This window comes from Galeopterus variegatus, unplaced genomic scaffold (assembly GCF_000696425.1).
Source record: "Galeopterus variegatus unplaced genomic scaffold, G_variegatus-3.0.2 Scaffold4076, whole genome shotgun sequence".
In the NCBI taxonomy this organism is placed as follows: Eukaryota; Metazoa; Chordata; class Mammalia; order Dermoptera; family Cynocephalidae; genus Galeopterus; species Galeopterus variegatus.
The window spans coordinates 71,371-92,282 of NW_007730187.1; the positions used below are offsets into that span (position 1 = coordinate 71,371).

General features: G+C 38.2%; 1 protein-coding gene across 1 annotated transcript in view; it reads right to left on the reverse strand.

Annotated features, from left to right (window-relative positions):
- Positions 1-5,005: 5,005 nt before the first annotated feature.
- LOC103602263 (zinc finger protein 585A) overlaps positions 5,006-20,912 on the reverse strand; it is a 29,922-nt gene continuing 14,015 nt past the window's right edge. The window contains exons 2-4 of the mRNA XM_008586676.1: positions 13,085-13,211; positions 12,713-12,805; positions 5,006-10,086 (exon numbers count right to left, since the gene is read on the reverse strand). Coding sequence (XP_008584898.1) covers positions 8,057-10,086; positions 12,713-12,805; positions 13,085-13,211 — 2,250 coding nt within the window. The 3' untranslated portion in view covers positions 5,006-8,056. The remainder of the gene's footprint in view (positions 10,087-12,712; positions 12,806-13,084; positions 13,212-20,912) is intronic.

Consider the following 20,912-nt stretch of genomic DNA (forward strand, 5'->3'; position numbering starts at 1 on the left):
CACTTTACCTATTTTTTCTTGGTATGCTTTTGAATCAGATGTCATATCTAAAACACTATTTGCTTAATCCAAAGATTTAAATCTATGTTTTCTTTTAAGCATAGCCATGATTTAAATTATATTAATCCATTTCTATAAAATCCAACATCTCATTCTAATTACAATTAATTTTCCTTCCAGTGCCTTCCCCCCTATAACTTGATGGCTCCAGATGTTCTCTTTAACTTCACTAAGCTGTCTGGAGGATCAGGAAAAATTCCTAGTGTCAATCTTACTAGATTGGTGGTAGAAGCATATTTGTTGAAATTCTGCCATCCATCTATTCTCTCTCTCAGATATCCTTAGGAATCTGGAATCACACTTTTGGACTACAGTTCCTATCTCCATCTTTTACTAAGATCCATGACTTTGAGTGAACCACTGATGTTTCTAGGCCTGTGATGCTCACAGTATGATCTGAGTATCAACAGCATCAGCATCACCTGGGAACTTGTGATAAATACAGATTCATGGACTCTACACATATCTACTGAATCAGAAACCAATGAGCCCAGAAATCTATGTATTAAAAAGCCATCCAGATGATTATGATATGAGTAGTGAGGGCCAACATATTTACTCAGATATAACAAAAGAATACTATCACCTCCTAAAAAACCCCAAACAATATGGTTTTTATTCCTTGTGTTATCCTCTTCATGACTCCCCACACTTTGAGAATCTTGGGGATCCCCATTTCTCCTTAGCATTCACTATGCAATTCCAGCATTTCAACTTGAATAATTCCAGGTCCTTCTGCTCCTGGTAAGGAAAATCTCAACAGGATAATAGGAAATGTCCTCATACTCTACAGCTTCCAGAAAAGCAAATAATTACCAGTCTCAGGAAAGGATCCATTCACGTGTTGTGCCAATAGTGGAACCTCAGGAGACATTTGGTCATGAGAGGTCCATGTTGTTTTCCAGTGTATGTTACCCTTGATCTCTGAACGTCCTCTAACTTTGACGTTCTGACCTCTCTGCCTCAGAATGACCAGGCTATTTATACGTGCATCTTCTCTAGGGTGTCAGTACTTGTGACTCTTCAATGTGAATAAGAAAGGCTAGCATTAGCACTTCCCTCTTTTGTAACTGCTTGAGGTAAAATAAATTATAATAACTGCTGATTTTATGTATAAGACAAGCGCAAGAGTCCTTGATCATTAACATTAGCTAAAGGTACTGGAAATCAGCAGTGGCAGCTGCAGTCATTCTACAGAAGGCCACAATGTGGACTGTCAGGAAGGTGAGACAAGCTTTCCGAGTCTCAGCCAGGTACTCAAGAGTTGTCTCTCCTGGTTTTCAAATGATAGTGCAGAATAATAAAAGTGATTATGTGCAGTCTCCAGCTTGGCCAAAAAGAAAATTGATTCTTCTGCAGTTGAAATGAGGATCTCACCCAATGGGAACTAAGAGATGCAAAGTGGGAAATACAGGGAGTTTCCAGAACTGAGGGTGACTCCTGGCTTTCTAATGCTAAAGTTGTAGTTAGAGACACTGTCCACCCCTTCTTAGTTGTGGTCAACATCACAAATGCCAAAGGAGAGCAATGTTCTTTGGAGGGTGCTATACACTGAATTTTGTTCTTCAAAATTCTCATGATGAAGCCATAACTTCCAATGTGACTGTATTTTGGAGATAGGGCTTTTGAGAGGTAATTAAAGTTAAATGAGGTCATAAATGAGAGATCCTAATCTGATAGGATTGGTGGCCTTATAAGAGGAAGATCTCTGTTTCTGCCTCTCTCTTTCTCCCCCTCTCTCATTGTCATGTACCTAGGAAAGGTCACATGAGGACACAGCAAGAAGGCAGCCATGTGCAAGCCTGGAAGAGAGCTGTCACCAGACACCAACCATGCTGGCACCTTGATCTTGAACTTTCCTGTCACCAGAACTATTAGAAAACCAATTTCTGTTGTTTAAGCCACCCAGTCTATGGTCTTTTGCTATAACAACTCAAGATAAGATAGAGGAGATATTGACTATATAGGACGCAATGAAGCTACTCTTTTCATTGCCTCCATGGGCCACTAAGTACTTTTATGAATCTCAGATAGGGAAAGACTCCCAGGTGAAATTAAATAAAAATATTAAGCCATACTGTAAAGATTTAAGTGTTCAACACTTTTTAATAGGCACAGTTATAGTATTAATACAATGTTAAACACATTGATGTTAACAATGTATTATTTCTATGGGATGAGGGTAGAGGTATAGAAATAACCAGTATTCCCAGGAAAAGTATTACAACTATAATAATAACTACTGTATTTTAACTAAAGTATAATTACATACAACACTAACCAAGACTGTGAGTGATCACACTAATGATGTCCTTTGAGGTGCAGCACTGCATGGGAGTTAATATAATGGACTCAGTAGTCAGCTAGCCTGGGTTTGAAACCCCCTGTGCCATTTACTAGCTTTCTAATCTTAGATAAGTTCCTTTACCCCTCTGTGACTCAGATTCTTCATGTATAAAACGGGAATGATGATTGGACTCATCTCAAGTGTTGTGTAGATTGAATGAGTTTATAAAGAGCCTAGAACAGGGCCTGGTGCACATTAAACACTTACTAAAATTTGCTGTCATAATCCTCCTCCTCCTCTTATTAGAACTGTGGCCTGGGTTCTATGTTATTTAAGCCTCACAGAGACTTCGTAATATGTGTGTTATTTCTCTCTGGTTTTAAGATTGTCATCATTCCTAATAGTCGTGTCAGCTGCAATGATAATATCAACATAAATGCAAGTAATCACAATGTCAGTGTGGTAGCCAGCCTCCAAGATTGCCCTCGGTAAGTCTCACCTCCTGGTATTCAAACTACTATGTAGTCTTCTTTCACATTCAATAGCATTGACCAGTGTAACCATCCAGCCACAATGTTGTGAATACACTCAAGTAGCTCTATGGTGGGGTCCATGTGATGAGAAATTTGAGGCCCTCGACCTTCTGCTAATAATCATGCGTGTGAGCTTGGAATAAGATCCTACTTGCCCCAGTCAGTCTTCAGATTGCAACTCTGGCCAACATCTTGACTGCAACCTCACGAGTTTCAGAGCCAGAAACAGCTAGCTAAACTGTTCCTAGATTTCTGACCCTCAGAAATTGTGTGAGAGAATAAGTGTTTACTGTTTTAAGCCACTAAGTTTTGATTAATTTGTTACATAACAATAAATAATTAATGTATTGCCTTAGTCTGTTTGGGCTTCTATAACAAAATACCTCCAGGCCTCATGATGCTGAATGATCCAATAGAGAAGGGATATGAAAAACAGCAACAAAACAATATTTACTATCATGTCAGATGGTGGAACTTGTAACACAAAGAGTACAAAATAAGTCACCAAGAAGTGACCCCAAGAGCTCTGTTACTTCAGATACAATAGTGAGGACAGAATGGGGTTGGGAGATCTTCACAGAGGGGGAGAGGACAGCAAGGTACACGGGCACTGGGGAAGCAGAGTATTCTCAGAGACCAGAGTTGGTGCAAAGACTCAAAGCCAGAGCAAGCTCTCTTAATGTTAAAACAGCTGGAATTGGGACTGCTGACAAATAATAAAAATGATGACCACTTACACCTGAAGGGTTTCTGGGCCCTATGATCCTTTTTATTATAGTTATAACTTCACACTATGAACATTTAAATGCACATCTGTGAAAACAGAAATAACTAAAATGTTATGTGAAAGTTTGATATATAAAATACAAATACTATATAATCCAATATGTAATCATACGCACTATATATTATATAAAATGTAAACTATTTTATTGTAGTAAGAAATATACAATTACAAAATGCTATATAATATACTATAAATATACAATATTACTACAGTATATTGATGTGCTCATATAAAATTATTATGTAAACCTATATTTATAATCTAGTACCTAACAATCTTTTATCTGATGTAATTTATCATATGGTAAAATATAAAATACTTTTGAGATTCTTCCATGTTGTAGCCAGTGTCAATAAATCATTTCTTTCTGAATAGTATTTCATGTAATAATTCATCCACTGATGTATATTTGGGTTGTTTTCAATTTTTTGGGCAATTATACAGGTGCTGTGAACATTTGAGTACAGGTTTTTGGTTGAACCTAATTTTTCATTTTTCTATAGTAATGAAAGTAGTCAGACTGCTGGGTCATGTGGTTAACTGTGTAAGAAGCTGCCAAACTTTTGTCCAGAGTGGGTACACCATTTGACACTCCTGCCAGCAATGTCCAAAAGATTCCATTGCTCTGCATCCTCACCAAGTCTTGATACTATCATTTTTTTTTCTTACCATTTAAAAAGCTGTGTAGTAGTATCTCTTTGTGGTTTCAATTTGCATTTTTCTGATAATTAATGATTTTGAGCCTTATTTTTTATCACCTTATTTTCCATTTCTATCTCATACAAGTTTATGGATGAAATCTCAAATACATCACATTAAATGAAAGAAGTCAGATTCAAAAGGATATACATACACACTCAGTATGACTCCATTTATATAACATTTTGGAAAATGTAAAACTGTAGAGACAGAAAACAGACTAGTTTCCATTGCCAGGGACTGGAAGTGGGGAAAGCAAATGTCTAACAAGGGATAGGAGGGAATTTTGGGGAGTGAGGGAACTGCTCTCTCTCTTGATTGTGGTGTTGATTGCATGATTGTATGTATTTGTCAAAACTCTCAGCTGTACACTAAAAACAATGAATATTACTTTATGTAAATTATACCTCAATAAAAATTCATTTATGCTCGCACAAAAACCTGCACAGACATTTATTGCAGCTGTCCTCATAATTGAAAAAACTTGGAAGCAACAAAGATTTTTTTCAGTATGGTTGATTGTGGTGTTGATTGCATGATTGTATGTATTTGTCAAAACTCTCAGCTGTACACTAAAAACAATGAATATTACTTTATGTAAATTATACCCCAATAAAAATTCATTTATGCTCGCACAAAAACCTGCACAGACGTTTATTGCAGCTGTCCTCATAATTGAAAAAACTTGGAAGCAACAAAGATTTTTTTCAGTATGTAAATGCATAAATAAATTGGTATATCTAGACAATGGAAAGCAGTGCTAAAAGGAAACTATCAAGCTATGAAATGACATGGAAAAAACTTTAATGCATATTGCGAAGTGAAAGAATCTAATCTAAAAACACTACATACTGTATGATTCCAACAATATGACATTCTTGATAAGGCAAAACTATGGAGACAGTAAAAAGTTGCCAGGGGTTAAGTGGGGAGGAAAGGATGAATAGGCAGAACACAGAAGATATTTAGCAACGAAATTACTCTGTATGCTACTATAAAATTGGATACATGTCATTTGTCAACCCTCTGTATCCACATATTAAAACAGTAAAAAATAATAGAAATTGAAAAACAATACAGCGTAAAAACAACTTACACAGCATTTACATTGTATAGGGTATTATAATTTAGAAATGATTGAAAGTACATGGGGGATGTTTGCATGATTGAAAGTACACAGGGGATGTAGATATATCTAAGCTATGACATTTTATATAAGGGATTTGAGCATCTGTGGATTTTGGTATCTGTGTGGTTTCTGGAACCAATCCCCTAAGGATACTGAGAGATGACTGTATTCATTTGTCCCAATCCTTAGAATGTAAACAATGGACTTTGGGTGATAATGAGTGTCAATGTAGATTCATCAGTTGTAACAAATGTACCACTCTGGTGGGGGATGTTGATAATGGGGGAGGCTTTGCATATGTTGGGGTAGGTGATACATAGAAAATCTCTGTACCTTCCTCCCAATTTTACTGTGAACCTAAAACTGCTCTAAAAAATAAAGTTATATATATGTGTGTGTGCATATATATACACACACAGCAGTACTACACACATGTCAGTACTATAATATTAATACTATCACAACAAATAAAAAACAAAAAAGTAATTTACAATAAAATGTGTCTCACTCTATGAGGCTTGGACATGCAGAGGATGGTCATATGCTTTTGTTGACTTATAACTAACAATATTACAAACAGAATACCCTCATTGGGATCTGCCATCCATGCTCCCATCAAATGACCCATATGAAGTCACTTCACTCTCCCATAATTCCATTTCACAGGTGACGCAATTGAGTCCTGGAGGAGTTGCTGGAAAGGCCCAGTGGATTGGTGGCACCAGGATTTGAACCCATGTAAACAGCTTTCAGTGTTCTGCTTGTGTCACTTCTTGTGTAGTAAATAGGAAGGAAGCTCAGCTTGTGGTTTCGTAGGGTCCTAAGATCCTCCCTGATCTGTCACAGGTTGCTAATTCCCCTGTGCCTTGTGAGGTACTCAGAGGCAGGGGTCTATGAGGCTGTTATGTCACCCTCATCACCACACCCTATGGCTCCAATCCATACATAGAGAAGCAGTGCTAGGGAATTTATAGTAGCCCAGAGTGACTGAGGGGCCTCATGAAGCAATGCAGGCAATAGGGAATCAGCAGACATTGTGTTAGTGGAAGCCCACGGGGAATCACCAGATACCACCAGGATTTAATGGAGAGGTCACAGATACTGTGTTACTGGTTAAAGGGCATCAATGAACACTGTGCTTGTTGATAATGGGGGTCCTAGTAATAAAGGAGTAGTGAACGCTCCAAAATCCAGATGGGAAATGTGGAAATTACCAGTCATTGCCCTTACTGGAGAGGAAGTAGGCAGGTTAACAGCATGCACCATATTGGGGGCATCACCATATGATATCTTGGGGATAGTTAAATGGAGATAATTGGTCATCGCTGTGATGAATAAATAAATTAAGGAAGATCACAAGATATCCTTCTTGATGACAGACATGGGTCTAGGCACATAGTGGTGATGAAAACAGGGAAAAACATTTTATGAACAAACAAGCAAAATATGCAGGGCATTATCATGGTGGTAAGTGCTGTGTAGAAAAGCCAAGTAGGCAGGGAAGACTGTGAAGAGGTGTTACTGGAGAAAAAATATGAGGGAGCAAGCCACATAGATATCATGAAAAACTGTGCTCTTTGCAGAAGGCACTGAAAATGCAAAGGCCCTCAGGCAGGAAATGAAATGATGCTTTTGAAGCACATGGAAGAAAAGGTCTTTGGAGAGTGCATGGTATAAAGACGGATACACAGCAGACAGTGAACATGTTGGGGTTTGTTTTAATATGAGTTAGTGATTAGTTATGAAAGTAGGTCATTAAGGAAGACAAACAAGCTGAAAGAACTGTGACAGCAGAAGGGAGACAAATTGACCCAGATGACCTAAAAATTCTTACTCACAAGCTTTCCTGAGGGTAGTGCAAGTTCACAGGACTCTATGCTAGGGACAAAAGACTATGTGCTGAAAGCTTGTGAGAATCAAAGATGCTATTAGTGGCAAATGAAAAGGGTTACGAGTTATGGAAACAGACAGTAATGGGGACTCAATATACATAAGTCTGTCAGTATACATAAGAAACATTTCTTACTGTAGTAACTGTCTTGACAAAAATACTCAGTGGAGGACTGGATATGTACAACTGTTAGATTCAACAGAAGAATGAAAAAACACTCACAGTTCTGTTAGACCATGTATTATGCAAAAACAATTCACAGAATTCAGGATTTGTACTATTGTATACATGATGTTGTTTTACCATTCAATTTGTTGGCACTGTACCTATTCCACAGCAAACAAAATTATCATCTACACGACTTAACATAATCTTTCCTATGAAGAATTGGTAACAGTGTTTTATCATATCTTTCATGACAAGGCTTCTTCATAAAGCATCTTCTTGTATCAGGTTGACTCAGTTCATGCTCAGGATAAAGGCCCCAAAGATTAATGAAGCTGTTTACGATGTGGGAAAGGTCTCCTGACTCATTCAGTGCCTTCGCAGAGGTCCTCTTCTGAAAAGTAATGTGTGACATTCTGATGTAGACCTTTCTACTTACAATAATATACATCTGCAGTATGGATTCAATAATGTACAATCAGAACTGTCCTCAGTGATGTTTTTTTCACAGTTTCTCACAAGTGTGAATACTCTGATGCACATTGAGCACTGATTTCTGAACAAAGCCTTTCCCACAGACTGCACACTTGTAGGGTTTGTCTCCAGTGTGTGTTGTCCGGTGTTTATTCAAATTTGACCTGTCGGTGAAGGCCTTCCCACACTCAGCACACACATAAGGTTTCTCTCCTGTGTGAATTCGCTGATGCACTTGGAGCTGTGATTTCTTAGTGAAAGACTTCCCACAGTCACTGCATTCATAAGGTTTCTCTCCAGTATGAATTCTATGATGTATAATCAACTCTGACTTCTGTCTGAAGGTCTTACCACATTCAGAACAAATATAGGGCTTTTCCCCAGTATGAGTTTTCTGGTGTTTACTCAGATTTGACCTGCCACTAAAACCTTTCCCACACTCAGCACACACATAAGGTTTCTCTCCTGTGTGAATTGGCTGATGCACCAGAAGCTGAGACTTGGAGGTGAACAACTTCCCACAATGACTGCATTCGTAAGGTTTCTCTCCAGTATGAATTCTCTGATGAGTAATAAAGTTTGACTTCCGGATGAAGGCTCTTCCGCACTCAGTACATACATAGGGTTTCTCTCCTGTATGAATTTTCTGATGCACAATGAGGATTGATTTCTGGTTGAAGGCTTTCCCACATTCATGGCATTCATATTGTCTCTCTCCAGTATGGATTTTCTGGTGTATATTGAGGTGTGACTTCTGGGTGAAGGCTTTCCCACAGTCACTGCATTCATACGGTTTCTCTCCAGTATGAATTCTCTGATGTGTAATCAAGTCTGACTTCTGAGTGAAGGCCTTTGCACATATAGAACATACATAGGATTTCTCTCCTGTGTGAGTTTTCTGATGAGTAATAAGATTTGACCTGTTGGTGAATGCTTTCCCACATTTACTGCACATGTAGGGTTTTTCTCCTGTGTGAATACGCTTATGCACATGGAGTTGTGACTTGGAAGTAAAGAATTTCTCACAGTGACCACATTTATAAGGTTTCTCTCCAGTATGAATTATTTGATGTGCAATCAAGTGTGCCCTCCGGATGAAAGCCAGCCCACATTTTATGCATACATATGATTTTTCTCCTGTATGAATTCTCTGGTGCACCGTGAGTGCTGACTTCTGAGTGAAGGCTTTTCCACAGTCACTGCATTCATAAGGTTTCTCTCCAGTGTGAATTCTCTGATGTATAATCAACTCTGACCTGTACATAAAGGCCTTCCCACATTCAGAACATATGGAAGATTTCTCTCTAATTTGAACTTTCTTATGTGTAATGAGGTTGGAACTACTGTTGAAGTCCTTTCCATACTCACTGCATGTATAGTGCTTCACTCTTGTGTGAATTCGTTGATGTACTTGGAGTTGTGACTTGGAAATGAAGGATTTCCCACAGATACTGCATTCATATGGTTTTTCTCCAGTATGAATTCTCTGATGAGCAATCAAATGTGTCTTCTGAATGAAGGCTTGTCCACATTCAATACACACATAGGATCTGTCACCTGTATGAATTTTCTGATGCATCTTGAGTGTGGACTTTTGTGTGAATGCTTTGCCACAGTCACTGCATTCATGGTGTCTCTCTCCAGTATGAATTTTCTGATGTATACTGAGATCAGAGTTATAAGAGAAGCCTTTCCCACATTCACTGCATTCATAGAGTTTTTCTCCAGTATGAATTCTCTGATGCCTGAAGAGAGAAGATACTTGGAAAAAGAATTTTCCACATTCATTGCATTTATAGGGCTTCTCTCTACTATGGGTTTTCTGATGTGCAATAAATTCTGGTTTCTGTACAAAGGCCTTCCCACATTCAATACATACATAGAGTTTTTCTCCTGTATGAACTTTGAGATGTACCTTGAGCTGTGATTTCTGGGTGAAGATCTTTCCAGGATCAGTACATTCATAGGATTTCTCCCCCATATGAATTTTCTGATGTTGAGAGGGTGCTTGTTTATAACTGAGGATTTTTCCACATTGATTATGATCCCATAATTTCTCTCCTGTTGGAGAACACTCATGGTCAGAATAGGAAGGAATTTTATCATATTCAGTAATCTTTTTAACATTTTTTGATATATTATTTCTATTATGACTATGTAAATATAAATTATGCTTCAAACCATTTCCAAATGAGTCCCTTTGATGGGGTCATTTGGGGGAAGGAATAAAGTTTGGGTTCACATGAATTATTTCCCTAATGTCCTTATATTCATAATGACACTTTGTAGTCAATATTTTCTGGATGAAAGCAATATCACTTTAAGACTTACCTTCTCTTTGCTGATAGCTCTCTATCTGGTCACCAGTATGCCTCAATTCTTCTAGAATGATATACAATGAAACAGCAGCATTTTCATCACCTTCCCTCTCAATGTGGAAAGAAGCTGTTTCATAAATTCCTTGACATAAGGTTTGAAACCCAAACTGCTCTTCTCAAAGGAGAAACAGGTGATGTTACCTCAAAGAACAGCTAGCAAAGTCTACAGGGGAGGGTACATTTGGGTCATCCAGATTGAATGCAGAGAACAGGGTGAGGGTGAGTAATTTGATGAGGAGTGTGGTGACAGTGTTGATAGGAAACATTCTGGGACACAATTCAGCAGTTAGAAGAAATAAACTACATGAGCAAATTGCACCATGGATTGATGTGGAAAAAGTAAGGCAAAGAACAGTAACACTTATATAAAATAATGATATAGGGCTGGCTGGTTAGCTCAGTTTGTTAGAGCACAGTGTTATAACACCAAGGTCAATGGTTCATATCTCAGTACCAGCCAGTTGCAAAAAAAAAAAAAGATACATACTCCTAATTCACTTCAAATTTTACAAAAAACACGAATTAAAAAATGTTTCCATCATATAAAAAGTGGCCTATGGGGGGAAGGGAAACGAGTTTGGGTAAAAGAGAAAAAAGGGTTAAATAAAAAATAAAATGAGTGAGAGAATCCTCATCCAGACTCATGATGATAGTGTGTCCTAAACTGAGGACTATAATTAAACTGTAATCTCATCAGGTGAAGTACAGAAATAAAGCAGTAACATAAAAAATCCACCAAGGGGCTGGCCCGGTGGCGCACTGGATAGTGCACCGCTTGGGAAGCGCGGCGGCGCTCCCGCCCGAGGGTTCGGATCCCACATACGGACCGGTTCCCGCTCACTGGCTGAGCGAGGCACGGGAGCAACACCGAGGGTTGCAATCCCGTTGCCGGTCCCCGGTCCGGTACGGGGGCAACGCTGAGGGTTGCGATCCATTGCCGGACACGGAAAAAGACAAAGACAAAAAAAAAAATCCACCAAGGTTCTGAGGCATGGAGATAGGGAACGCAGTTGCAACTAGGAAAGCTGCCACTACCACCCCAGGGTCCTGCCAGGGTCCTGAGGTATGGAGCTGGGGGAAGCCGAACCCAGCTGCAACCAGGTAAAGAGCACAGCAAAACACCATTTCCACATGGGTAGCACACCATAGCCACTGTAACTGCCATGGCTGCCATGAAAGTGGCTAGTCTGTATAGCAGCAGTCACAGCCACTGTGCATATGGCACGCCAAACTCTCAACTGTATTCGCACAGGACAGCACCAGCACAAGCCACCAGAAAAAAAAAGTAAAAAAGAAAAAAGTCCTCTCTCTCCACAAAGCACACTCCAGAGTAACAGAAGTATCTGATTTACAATAATAGGGGAGAACCCGATCACACTTGTCTCAGTACTAGACAGATCATCTAGGCAACAAACCAACAGAGGAACAGTTAATCTATCAGATGGAGAGAATAAATCTATGGTTATTAGATGGGGGAGGGAGAGGGGGAAGGAAAGTGGAGGGAAGATTTGAGATTGGATAAGGGGCATAAAGAATAAGTATGATTTGTCATAATGAATATGCTAATAAAAATAAAAAATTAAGAACAATTTTTTAAAAATCAGGCAGGCAGAGAGACCCTAGTCAGTATGGAGTCACTCAAGCAATATCAGAAGGAAATGTCAGGAAGAGAGATTAATAATTTGCAGAAAACAATCACATTATTACATTGGGGAAAATAATCTGTCAGAAAAGGTGATTAATAATCTACAGATACTAATCTCCAGAATAACCTACAGACAATAAACACAGCGGAAAGGTAATCCCAAAGGTAAAGTGACAATGACCCCTTCTCTTCATCAGCTGGAAAAGAGGCACGTGGAATTGGGAAGAAGTCAGAAATCTCATGACAGTGCCTATGAAGAAAACAGGAAGAGAGCCAGGTAAGAAACGAAAAGGGACTAGAAGGAGTAGGAGTGTGTGACACATAGTAATTTTGAAAGAAAGCAGATCCATGAATGCCTAAATGTGCAGAAGGTATGGGAAAATAAGAATGTTAGAACGTAACCAAGACAGAAAGATTTTGAATGAGGCAAACTGGCACATGATCCAGGTTCCAAAAAGCCAGGGAAGAAGACAGACATGATAAAGGTCATCCAGGTAGAAGGCATTTAATTATCCGAGAGGCCAATATCAAAGATCCTTAAGCAATACAAAAAAATTTAGAATCTTCCACAAGAGTCATCTTAATAGTATTTCAAAGGTGCCTATCTTTCTCAGCAGAGATGAAATTTACTCCTCTGCCTCCCATGTATCTGGGTCACACTCACCTGGACATTTCTGATGTGGGCTCTCACTCTGCAACGACCATGGCTCCTTTCCTTGTTCCAACATGAAAACCTCTGTTTCACGAACTTGATAACCTATTCATGGGAAATAATAAGGAACAGGGTTCAGTTAATTACATTTCAGAGCCCAATCAATAAAGTCTTATTGTTCAATGAGGGTTTGCTCTTCAGAAAAGTAACCATATATCTCTGGGAACAGAGTAATTGATACAGAATATTCAAAAGAAATTAGGAATCTTGGACAAATTGAAGACAGAATCATCACTATTTAAGATGTCTCACAGCATTCATCAACTGAGAATGGAAACACTCTCAGTGAGGCTTCCTTTCAGACATCAAGGTGACTGTGCTTACCTACTGACAGTAGGTGGCTGTAGGTCTCCAGCATTACATCCCAGTAAAGGTTTCTCTGAGCAGTGTTCAGGTGCTGCCATTCCTCTGTGTTGAAATCTATAGCCACATCCCTGAAGGACACTGATCCCTGTAAGGGCACATTACCACTCAATGTGAATAGTTAGCTTTGGGGGACTAGAGAGACTTTACTTAGGAATATGGAATGTGGGTCTCATTGCTTTTTAATTTACCTCCTCTTTTAGAAACTCACCCTCAGAGAGTGATGTCAGCAAGAAGGCCAACTTAAAGTCCTAGCACTCATTCCCCAAGAAAGATTGCTTAAACAATGAATAAACAAGTATATTTCTATGAATATGACTAAAAGAGAGCACCAAAGGAGTAGCAGAAATCTTGTAGAGCACAGAAATCTAGAATGGCCACAAAAAGAATGGAAGGAAACATCTTGCCTGCATGCCAGTCAAGATCAGCCCTAAACCAGGAGAGACTTCTCTTTGTGGGGAAAAAGTAATCAAGAGAACCCACATCCCCAACAGCCCCCATAACTGCCTTAGACACCTAGAGTACTCACAACTGAGAACTGCAGTCCTCACAAGAGCTAAGCCCAGATGAAGGAGCTCCCTGGAACTCATGCAGGTGTACTCCCCTTGAGAAGAAGACAGCACTGTGCCTTGCACCCCATGGCCCTGGTAGCTACAATGCTTTGACAATTTGGATCTGGAACAACAGCTGGCATGTGTCCTGCTCTGGGGGCAAGTAGCCATGGCATCATTCCATCCATGAGGCTCATTGGTGCAGTCCACGCCATTGCAGGATCCTAAAGGAATCAGCTTGGGCTGCCCTCTCTGAGTTGGCAAGGCCGCCGGAGGGAGAGCTGTTGGCAAGGCCACAGCTATGAGCACTTGCTACAACCGTAAGGGCTACTGCCTCGGCTTCATGGTACTGCTTTTGCTTTCTCTTTCGATATTTTGGTTAGCGTGGCAGTTCTCTGAATTCCCAAAAGATTATAAAAATAACACAAATAATTATGCGGTCATTGAACTAAACATTCCCACAGAGGATCCGAGTAAATTGGACAATTTAAAATTATCCCCTTATGATAAATTGACCACACCAACATATGTTCCAAAAGCACCGCTCATGACTAAATATGAGCTGCAGCCTAATGTAAGTTGGCAAACATCATTTACTGGAGATTATATTAATGGCAAGAGAATGGTTGGTATTAATGGGAAATTATATGATTGGGATAAATTAAGTATATGGGAATGAAACCATAGAATTCCCTTTACTTGGTGGTGTCCAGTTTTAAATAAATCATTAAGAATTAGATATTGGGATAAAAATATATGCTGTAAAATTATTAAACCTGCAAAATTAGACCTAAGAGGTAAATGTAACTGGTTTTGTGAGGGATGGTGCTGTGCACAATGACACTTTGACATTTAGATCAAGATTACAGGGCCACAGCCAATGCATATCCTTAAAATGTGCATGATAATGCTGCTCAAATATCCACTGTTCTTTTTCCATATGAACAGTAGGTTCATTGCATTAGAACATAAAATCATTAGACCCCCATTAGAATTTAAATGTTAACATTTTTCCTTTTAGCAAAGTTGTATTTACATTTAAGAATAGATATAGGTTATCTAATACTTTGTAACCAAAATAGCAGCCACTCTGTTAATAGGGTGGACATTAACCACAGCTTGCTAACAGAAAAAGGTCACAAGATAACTTCAAGACAATGAAGGGATAGTTTTGACCTGATAACCTGATTCCACCAATCTGATAACCTGATTCCAGGAAAAGAAGCACGAGTTGATCACCTGAGACATGCTGACAAAAGGAAAGGACTGGCTGACATCTAAAAAAGTTTCCTCCCTGCTTTTTGGACTATTAATTTAAGCTTGCTGATACAATAAAAATAGTACCCAAAAACCCCCTGCAGAGAAAAATCTAAATAAAAGGCATTGTCACATGCTCTACTGGGCTCCAGCTGCAACATGCTGACAGCCCGCAGAGAGAGAACGTGCATATTGATGCACTGAGGTCTCCGTCTGTGTTTGTTATTTTCACTGACCCTCTCCATCCCTTTTCGGGTACCCACCCCTTGCTGAAGCTGGACTTCGGCAGCTCATCACCACTGAACCACCCATACCTGGTGGCCTGCTGTCACTAAGCCAAACTGCTGCTACATCCTACCCCCTGGGATCAAGCTGCTGCAGAGCCATGCCACCTGCCACTCCCAGTCCCTGTTGTGCCCTGCCCTCCAGGCCTGAGCTGAAGTGGTGCACTCCTGCTCAGGAGAGGACCCCAAAAAGCCTTGCTACCAAGGAACATAACAATCAATGCTGCCATCAGTGATGCCACAAAGTGCACAGAGGCTGTACCACACTGCACCTACTTGGAACCAGAGCTACCATACCCTTTCACAACTGTCATGCTAGGACCTACCTGCAGATGAAACTCATTACTTACCAAAGCCAATCTGTAGTTTGGCAGAGATGATTGCTCCACCAAATGTGCAGACATTAATGCATGGACACAAGACACATGAAAAAGGAAACATGACACTATCTAAGGAACAAAATAATCCTCCTGTAATTAAACCCAAAGAAATGGAGATCTATGAATTGCCTGAAAATGAATTCAAAATGATGTGGGTTTTTTGATTTGTTTGTTTTTTAATGAAACTGAGCAAGATATAAGAGAGTACAGATAATTAAAATTAAGGGGAAAAATTCATGAACAGAACCAGAAATTTGATAGAGACAGAAATCATAAAAAAGAACCAAACAAATTTTGGAGCTGAAGAACTCAGTGAATGAAAGGTAACATGTAGGGCCGGCCCGGTGGCACAATGGAGAGTGCGCCGCTTGGGAGCGCAGCGGCGCTCCCACCGAGGGTTCGGATCCCATTTGGAGACTGGTTCCCGCTCACTGGCTGAGCGCAGTGCGGGCGCGACACCGAGGGTTGCGATTCCGTTACCGGTCAGTAAAAAAAAAAAAAAAAGGTAAAATGTGACAGACAGCTTCAATAAGGACTAGATCAAGTAGAAGAAAGAATATTTGAACTGACAGTCCTTTTGAAATTAATCCAGTTGGGGGGGGAGGAGGCAAAGAATGAAAGAGAATGAAGACAGCCTATAGGACTTATGGTGCACCATTAAGCAAACATTCACATTATAGAACTTCCAGAAAGACAGAGACAAATATAAGAACAGAAAGCTTATATAGTGGAAGATATGCTGAAAACTTCCCAAGCCTTAGAAGAGATATGGACATCCAGATTCACAAAGATCAAAGGTTCCCAAACATATTCAATCCAAAGAGGTCTTCTTGGCACATATAGTAAAACTGTCAAAAGTCAAGGACAAAGAGAAAATTTTACAACTATAAAGAATAAACTGTCAAATTACATATAAGGCAATTCCTAATTAGACTACGAGTAGATTTCTCAGCAAAAACCTTGCAGGCTATAAGAGAATGGGATGATACATTCAAAGTGTTGATACAAAAAAACTGCCAGCCAAGAATAGTATATGCAGCAAAGCTTTCCTTCAGAAATGAAGGGGAAATATAGTCTTTCTCAGACAGGCAAAAGTTGAGGGAATTCATCATCACTAGACCTGCCTTATTAAAAATACTCAAGGGAGTTCTTCTAGTGGAAATGAAAGGATGCTAATTACTAGAATAACAGCATGGAAAGTAGAACATCCACTGGTAAAGGTAAATACACAGTCAAATCCAAACCACTCCCATATGTTACATTGATGTGTAAATCATATATATCTTTTATATAAAAGAATGAATGTCAAAACAGTCAGTAAAGTAAAGATAGCTACAATAAGTTGCTAAGATATATATTACATAAAAAGATATAAAGTGTGACATCAAAAATATACATAGTGGGCAGTAAGGTAAAACCATAGAGTTTTGTATACAACTTTTTGTAAAAAAAAAAAGTTAACATGATATTACAAGTATATAATAGTCTATTATAACATGTTTTATGAAGCCTCATTATAACCACAAAGCTAAAAACTATAGGAGATGCATAAACAATAAAGAGAAAGGAATCAAAATTTAACACTTCTGAAAATCACCAAATCACAAAAATAAACAAGAGAGGAGAAAAGGAACAAAGGTTGTAGAAAACAATTAACAAAATGGCAGTAGTAAGTCCTTAGCTATCAATATTTACTTTTTTTTTCTCTTTGGCAGCTGGCAGGTAAGGGGATCTGAACCCTTTACCTTGACATTATAACACTGTGCTCTAATCAACTGAGCTAACTGGCTAGCCCTCAGTAATTACTTTGAATCTCAATGGATTAAATTCTGCAATAAGAACACAGAGTATCTGAATGGATTTTTTAAAAAAAGATCCAACTATATACTGCCTACCAGAGACCCACTTTAGCCTTAAGGATACACAATGGCTGAAAGTAAAAGGATGGAAGAAGATATTCCATGCAAGGAGATATTCCATACAAATGATAACCAAGATAGAGCAGGGGTGTCTATATTTATATCAGATAAAGTAAATGTCAAGTCTAAAAATGTCAAAGAGATGAAGAAGGTCATTATTTAAGAATAAAGGGCCAAATTTATCAAGTGGAAATAGCAATTATAAATATTAATGCATATGACATCAAAGCACCTACATATATAAAGCAAATATTAATGTACATGAAGGGAGAAATAGATAATAATACAATAATAGTAGAGGAGTTCATACCCCACTTTCAATAATAGACAAATCAACTTGATAGATTAATATTGAAATTCAACCACACTTTAGACAAAATGGACTTAATAGATATATACAGAACTTTCCATTCAACAGCAGTAAAATACACATTCTTCTCTAGTGTGCATGGAACATTTCCAGGATAAACCACATAGTAGACCACTAGGCCACAAAACAAGTCTTCATAAATTTAAAAAGATCAAAATCACATCAACTATTGTTTATGACCACAATGGTATGAAACTAGAAATCAATAACAAGGAATTTTGAAAAATTCACAAATGTGGAAATTAAATAACATGCTCTTGAACAACAAATGGATGGAGAAAAAAATCAAAAGGGAAATTAAAATATACCTTAAGACAAACAACAATGGAAATACAACATACCAACACCTGTAGGATGTAGTAAAACAATTGCAAGAAGAAAGTAACAGCAATATACATGTACAATAAAAAAGAAGAAAGACCTCAAATAGCCTAAAAATATATAAAAGGGAACCAGAAATAGAACAAACTAAACACAAAGTTAGCAGAAGGAAGGAAATAATAAAGATTAGAACTAGACATAAATAGAGAATTGAGAAACAACAGAAAAAAATATCAATACAACTGAGTTGGCTTTTATTTTGGTTTTTTTTGTTTGTTTTTTGAGTAGGCTTTTTAAAAATATAAAGAAAACTAACAAACCCTTAGCTAGACTAAGAAAAAAAGAAAACTCAAATATACAAAATTAGAAGTGAAAAGTGGTGACTTTACAGCAGAACCTCAGAAATAAAAAGAATCATAAGGGACTATCTTGAACAATTATATGTCAACAAATTTGATAATTGAGACAAAATAGATAAATTCCTAGAAAAATACAATCTTGAATCAGGAAGAAATATAGAGCCTGATCACATCAAAAATAAAAAAATTAAAGTAGTAATTAAAAATCTCCCAACAAAGAAATGCCCAGGACCAGATGGCTTTACAGCTGAATTCTACCAAGCTTTCAAAAAAAAGGTAACACTGCTTAAACTCCAAGAAAACATACAGCTGATGGCAATACTTCCTAACACATTTTCTGAGGTCAGCATCGCCTTGATACCTAATCCACACAAAGACTCTACAAGTAAAGACAACTACAAGCCAATATCTCCAATGAACAATGATGCAAAATCCTCAATAAAATATTAGCAAATCAAATTCAACAACATGTCAGAAAGATTATACATCAAGATCAAGAGAGATTTATCTCTAGCACGCAAACCTAGTCTAGATAAAAAATCTTAATAGCTTAGTTATAGAAGCAAAGTTCTTCAACATAATAAAGGCCATTTATGAAAAACCCACAGCTTACATTGTAATCAATGGGGAGAAACCAAAAGCTTTTCCTCTGAAGTCTGATACAAGGCAAGGATGCCCACTCTCACCACTTCTATTCAACATGGCACTGGAAGTACTATCAAGAGCAACTAGACAATAAAAAGAAATAAGAGGTATCCAAATAGGAAAAGAAGTAAAACTGTCTCTGTTTGAAGATGACATGATCCTCTATGTAGAAAACCCCGAGGTTCCACACACAAAAACTTTTAAATCTAATAAATGACTTCAGTAAAAGGTACAGGATATAACATTTGACATACAAAAATCCATGGCATTTCTATACACAAATAATGACCTAGCTGAAAAAGAAATGAAGAAAACAATCCCATTTATAATAGCATTAAAAAACAAACAAACAACTTGGAAATAAATTTAACCAAGAATACACTGAAAACTATAAAACACTGATGAAAGAAATGGAACAGGACACAAATAAATGGAAAGATATTCCATACTTGTGGACCAGAATTAATATTGTTAAAATGCCCATACCATCTAAAACTATACATAGATTCAATGAAGTCTCTATCAAAATCCCAATAGCTTTCTTTACAGAAATAGAAAAACAATCCTAAAGTATGTATGGAACCACAAAAGACCCCAAATAGTCAAAGCAATTCTCAGAGAAAAAAAAAAAAAAAGAGAGAGAGAGCTTTTCTAACTCTTTTTATCATACTTTTTTGATTTCAAATCATATTACAAAGGTGTGGTAATCAAAACAGCATGGTACTGGCAAAAAAACAGACACATAGATCAGTGGAACAGAATAGAGAGCCCAGAAATAAATCCAAATATATATAGTCAACTAATTTTCAACATGGGACCAAAAAGACACAATAGGGAAATGATAGTCTCTTCAATAATGGTGCTAGGAAAACTGGATTTCCACATGCAAAAGAATAAAACTAGACCATTATCCTGCACACAAAAATCAACTCAAAATGGGTAAAAATCTAAACATAAGACCTGAAACCATAAACCCCCCAGAAAGAAACATAGAAAACACTCCTTGACATTGGCCTTGGAAATGATTTCTTGGATATCACATCAAATGTTCAGGCTACAAAGCAAAAATAAGTAAATGGGACTACATCAAAGTAAAAAGCTTCTGCACAGCAAAGAAAATCATCAACAAAATGAAATGGGAACCTACAGACTCGGAAAAAATATCTCCAAATGATGCATCAGATAAGGGGTTAATATCCAAGATTTATAAGTAACTCATATAACTCAATAGCAAGAAAACACATATCTAGGGCCGGCCCAGTGGCGCACTCAGTAGAGTGCGGCGCTTGGGAGCGTGGTGGCGCTCCTGCCGAGGGTTCGGATCCCATATAGAGACCGGTCTGCTCACTGGTTGAGCGCGGTGCGGGCACGACACCGAGGGTTGTGATCCCATTGCCGGTCACGAAAAAAGACAAAAAGGAAAAAAAAAAAAAAAGAAAACACATATCTAGATTCTAAAATGGGCAAAGGACTTGAATAGACTTTTCTCCAAAGGTGATATAAAAATGGCCAACAGGCACATGAAAATGTGCTCAATATCACTAATCATCAGGGAAATGCAAATCAAAACCACCACAAGATACCACCTCACACATATTAGAACAGCTATTATCAAAAGATAGGAGATAACAAATGTTGGTGAGGATGTGGAGAAAAGGGAACCCTTGCACACAGTTGGTGGGAATGCAGATTGGTGCAGCCAT